The sequence below is a fragment of the Musca autumnalis genome, unplaced genomic scaffold (assembly GCF_047663935.1).
Source record: "Musca autumnalis isolate F117 unplaced genomic scaffold, ASM4766393v1 scaffold_1, whole genome shotgun sequence".
In the NCBI taxonomy this organism is placed as follows: domain Eukaryota; kingdom Metazoa; phylum Arthropoda; class Insecta; order Diptera; family Muscidae; genus Musca; species Musca autumnalis.
In genome coordinates, this window is record NW_027411644.1 from 181,785,679 (window position 1) to 181,790,867 (window position 5,189).

Here is a 5,189-nt window from a genome sequence, read left to right on the forward strand (position 1 = left end):
TTACATTATAATCTTTATATAACCCATGTTGCATACACCCTTTTTCGGTTTTCCTGCCATCTATGTAAAGTGACATTTCTTAAATTTTCCAATAACATTGTTTTCGTTTACTCTAATTGTTCTATAATATATGATAATATGATTTCGTTCATATTGTACTCTGCGGTAAAAAGGTTTCTAACATTAGTATAATTTCCAAAATAATAATAATGATAACAATATTTTAAATCAAATGTGATATGTAAAGAATGACAGACCGCCGCCTACCAGCCCAACCAAACGAAATCTAACCACAAACTATTGTGTTGATATGTTGATTCTGTCAAACCGCATACGCATTTGTTAATATGCGTGTGAAATAGAGATAAGAGGTTCGTAATTTCTATGACATTATAATTTAGTATAAAAGGTCGCAGGTTATATGCTTAGGTCATCAGTTCATCGGCTGACTTTCTCCAACGAATTGCAAACATTTTAAGTTTCAATTAGAGCCTTTAAGGTTTCGAATAACAATAATTTTTAAATTTGAATATCCATCATTATGGCTACCAAGAAGAATATCTTGTTGTTGTTCGACCGCCCCACTGAACCAGTGTTCATGGAAAAGGGCAACAAAACGGTTTTCGATGTGCCTGACAAATTCCTAACAGATCGTTACCGCCCTATTGGCAATGAAGTTCAAAGTCGTTTTGGTGAGACTGCGGAACAACGTGTACCTGTAAAGGACATTAGCTTGCCTGATCTTCGTATTCCCATGTCCTTGGGACGTGATGAACAATTTTCTTTGTTCATACCACGTCATCGCCGCATTGCTGGTCGCTTGATTGATATTTTCCTGGGAATGCGTACAGTTGATGACTTGATGAGTATTGCCGTATATGCTCGTGATCGTGTCAATCCTTACCTCTTCAATTATGCCTTGTCAGTGGCTTTGTTGCATCGCCCTGATACCCAGGGTGTGGATTTACCATCCTTTGCTCAGAGTTTCCCCGATAAATTCATAGACTCACAGGTCTTCCGTCAGATGAGAGAGGAAGCCACTGTTGTACCGGAGGGCTCCCGTATGCCAATTGTGGTACCCAGAGATTATACCGCTTCAGATTTGGATCCTGAACATCGTTTATGGTATTTCCGTGAAGACATGGGTATTAATTTGCATCACTGGCATTGGCATTTGGTTTACCCCTTCGAAGCTGGTGATCGCAGAATCGTTGACAAGGATCGTCGTGGTGAATTGTTCTACTATATGCACGAACAAGTAGTGGCTCGTTACAATATGGAACGTTTTAGCAACAACTTGCCCCGTGTCACCCGCTTCAACAACTTCCGTGAACCCATTGCTGAAGGTTATTTCCCTAAAATGGACTCATTGGTTGCCAGCCGTGCTTGGCCTCCACGCTTTGATAATACCACTTTGAAGGATTTGAATCGTGAATTGGATCAAATCAACTTGGACGTTGCCGATTTGGAAAGATGGCGTGATCGCATTTTTGAAGCTATCCATCAAGGTTTTGTTGTTGACAGCAGTGGCAATCGAATTCCATTAGATGAAACACGTGGTATTGATATTTTGGGTAATATGTTGGAGGCTTCCATTATTTCTCCCAATCAATCGGTTTATGGAGATTTACACAATTTGGGCCATGTCTTCATTTCATACTCTCACGATCCTGATCATCGTCATTTGGAATCTTTTGGTGTTATGGGTGATTCAGCTACGGCTATGCGTGATCCTGTCTTCTACAGATGGCATGCCTACATCGATGATATTTTCCAAGAACATAAGACTCGTTTGCCACCCTATACTTTGCCTCAATTGCAATACGATGGCATATCTATTGCTGGTGTCCAAGTCAGTTCGGATGGTGGAAGTCCCAATATTTTGTCTACATTCTGGCAACAATCTGATGTTGATTTATCTCGTGGCATGGACTTTGTTCCACGTGGCAATGTATTCGCTCGTTTCACTCATTTGCAACATACCCCATTCACCTACACTATTAATGTGAATAATGCCAGTGGTGCTCAACGTTTCGGCACAGTGCGTATATTCTTGGGACCCAAGACCGATGAACGTGGCCAGCCATGGATGTTGAGAGACCAACGTTTGATGATGGTTGAATTGGATAAGTTCGTGGTGCAATGTAAGTTGGAAGAGGGGAGAGGGGTTTAAGCGAATTTCCTAATTATTTTGTATTTTTGCTTGTCTTGCAGTGAATCCTGGCCAAAACACCATTAGACGTCGCTCTTCCGAATCTAGTGTTACAATTCCATTTGAACGTGTATTCCGCAATTTGGATGCAAATCGTCCTGTTGCTGGTTCAGCTGAAGAATTGGAATTCAATTTCTGTGGTTGTGGTTGGCCAGAGCATATGTTGATTCCCAAGGGTTTGCCAGAGGGTATGCCATGTGAATTGTTCGTTATGGTCTCCAACTATGAAGATGATCGTGTAAGTGTAGTGTTAGGGTAACTATTGATATTTGAGAAGCATGCTCTTATATTATTCTACTGTTTCAGGTTGATCAAGATTTGGTCGGTTCCTGCAGTGATGCTGCTTCCTATTGTGGTGTTCGTGATCGCCGTTACCCTGATCGTCGTGCCATGGGTTATCCATTCGATCGTCTGCCACGCCAAGGTGCTGATCGTTTAGCCAGTTTCTTGACTCCCAATATGAGTCTTGTTGACGTCGTCATCCGTCATGATCCAAATAAAACTGTTGTAAGACAGTAAAAAATCATTGAAATTTTCTATGCTGAATTTATAAATGAAAAATTGCATATATTTTATACCATATTTACAAACTTATTTACATTACTTGCTTTGAATCTTATAAAAATGTTTCTCTTTTAATAAAGTACTAAATATTAAAAGCAAAAAAAGTATTTAAAATAATGTTTTCATAAGCTCACCGTAATATAGTAACTCGAAATGTTCGTCTGAAAACCAAACCAAAAACCCAACTGTTCTTTTAGCTTTTTTACAGTCTCAAAGTGTCCGGTCCAACTGAAAATAATCTAGGGATTGGATAAGGGCTGATATTATCGTAAGCATTGTCTATGTCAATACTCGTACATCTTTCTTTATCGTTTGAGATCTTGTTCATAATCATGGTATCGACTGTACTTTAAATGGTTTTCAGTAAGAAAAATGTTAGGCTTTTCGGTCCATAAAACTTAAAACTTGTGTAACTTGCCTTCCCAGGTTTGACGATGAGCACTAGACTCGGCTACTGCTAGGCTTCAGACCTGAAGATACATGTTCTTTAAAATGTTTGTAACTCGTCAAACAAAACTTACACTCTACCAGACACTGATACTACCCGTACTTATGTATGGATCTGAAGCATAGGTACTTGCGAAAGCATATGAGGCAGAACTTGGTGTGTTTGAGAGAAAAATTCTTCGAAAGATTTATGGACCAATATGCGTTGACGGTGAGTACCGACGTCGTATGTCCAACCGACCGACATCGATAAAGTTAACGAACTTACCGAAATCGTCTTGTATGACAATATGCATGACCATGTCTGGCAATGTGTCGTGGCAAAAAACTCAAAAATATTCAAAAAAGCGTGCTATGAAATGATTGTTAACATTTTAATTCATATATATTATTTTCATTTTGGAATAATTGTACGATAATAAAATCTTCATTTTCTGAAATCACGTCAACTCTAAACATTCCGCTTTAACCAAAGAGCGGTCAGTCAGAATAATTATATTAAGGAACTTTAAACATAATAAGTCATGGAAATTTCCGAAAATTCCAGCGGTTTTAAAAGATGCGGCAGTGGTATATGGTACGATTATAGATTATATTTGTGGTTATTGTACAAAATCCATTCATAATGTTTTGTTTTTACAGAATCCATATATAAAGGAGGTCGCCCCTCTATAGGTGTTTAAACTTCGTTCAAACAATTTTATAATATGATGAATTGTAATATCCAACTCTGTAAAATAATGTAAATTTGGCATCATTGTATACTTAGTTCTTTGTTCCTTTTCTCATTGTCAAATAATTGTAAATTTCAAATATAAACTAATAAAATGCGGCCTCTTTTACTCACGGCCATCGAAGGAACCACATCTAAGCTCTGAAGGGAAGTAAAACTTTAAATTAAACCATATTTGGTATCTCTTGTAGGTAATAAATAGTCATTTAGATGGGCTATTGTAGCAGTTTTTGGAGGTTGCGCGCCGACTCCCGCTAAGGCAATCAGCAGCATTTGGATGGCTGCTGTAGCAATCGTCCTATTAGGGGACATTGCGTGCCTGCCAAGGTTTGAAGGTTTTCACACCAGAAAGTGCCCTTTAGCTTTCTACAATAGGTTATGATGAGAAAATGAGGCGCGGATAAGTTCAAAACTAAGCGGATCGGAGAATATTCAGGAACGAATTATTATTAATTTAAGATAAAATTTATAAAATTATATATTTTTAATGTAATAAATATAAAAATTTGACACACGACAACAAAATAAAATTGTCTTTAGTAGTGTCGTTAGCGACAAATAGACAGTGTCTGTAAAGCTGTCGTCAACGAAATAACGGTTTTTTGTCTTCGAAGTAGTCGTCGACGACAGCTTCGCTTACCTTGACGCCCATGTTGTCGTGCATTAATACTGGGACACTTGTGTGAAAAAGACGTCAACGATCCCAAAGGGCTGTCTGCAAAGAGTCGTGAACGAATTGGAAATGTCGTGCACGAGTCATCAATGTTGTCATGAAGACATTTTCTATTGGGTCGTGTTTGTCACCCACAAAAAAACATGTTGGTTTCTCCCAATCGAAAATCGAGTCTTCGATGACATTTTCGTCGACGATTCGTTGATGAAGTTTCCGAAATTGTCGTGCACGACACGATGCATGACAATTTCTTGCAATGTGTCACCAGAAAAAAAAATAATAATCAAACAAAATATCCCAGTTGGAAGTTGTCTGCAATGTGTCTTTAAAGTTGTATCCAATCCATTGAAGACGACAGCCCTTTGCGATTATCGACGAAATTTTCACACAAAGGTCGCAAAACTCGTGCACGATAAGTTGAGCGATAAGGTAAGCGAAGTTGTCTTCATGGACTATAGAATAAACATTAACTTGTACCAAGGCACATTGCAAGGTATTTTCGTTAAGAATGTCACACACCGCACATGGAAGTGTGACCATTTTGGTGACACCGTCTTGTT

At 38.5% G+C, this 5,189-nt stretch overlaps 1 protein-coding gene across 1 annotated transcript; it reads left to right on the forward strand.

The window, feature by feature from the left end:
• The first annotated feature begins 541 nt into the window (after nt 1-541).
• Nucleotides 542-2,773, forward strand: LOC141390980 (phenoloxidase 2-like). Its single transcript, XM_073963897.1, has 3 exons — nt 542-2,144; nt 2,215-2,450; nt 2,519-2,773. The coding sequence occupies exons 1-3, from the start codon at nt 542-544 to the stop codon at nt 2,729-2,731; spliced, it is 2,052 nt and encodes a 683-aa protein (XP_073819998.1). The 3' UTR covers nt 2,732-2,773.
• Nucleotides 2,774-5,189: the final 2,416 nt, after the last annotated feature.

Bases quoted from the DNA above. Each gene is read 5' to 3' on its own strand.
- LOC141390980 (XM_073963897.1), top strand. From the start codon at position 542: ATGGCTACCAAGAAGAATATCTTGTTGTTGTTCGACCGCCCCACTGAA. The intron at 2,145-2,214 runs GTAAGTTGGAAG...CTTGTCTTGCAG, and splicing joins GGATAAGTTCGTGGTGCAAT to TGAATCCTGGCCAAAACACC. The intron at 2,451-2,518 runs GTAAGTGTAGTG...CTACTGTTTCAG, and splicing joins CCAACTATGAAGATGATCGT to GTTGATCAAGATTTGGTCGG.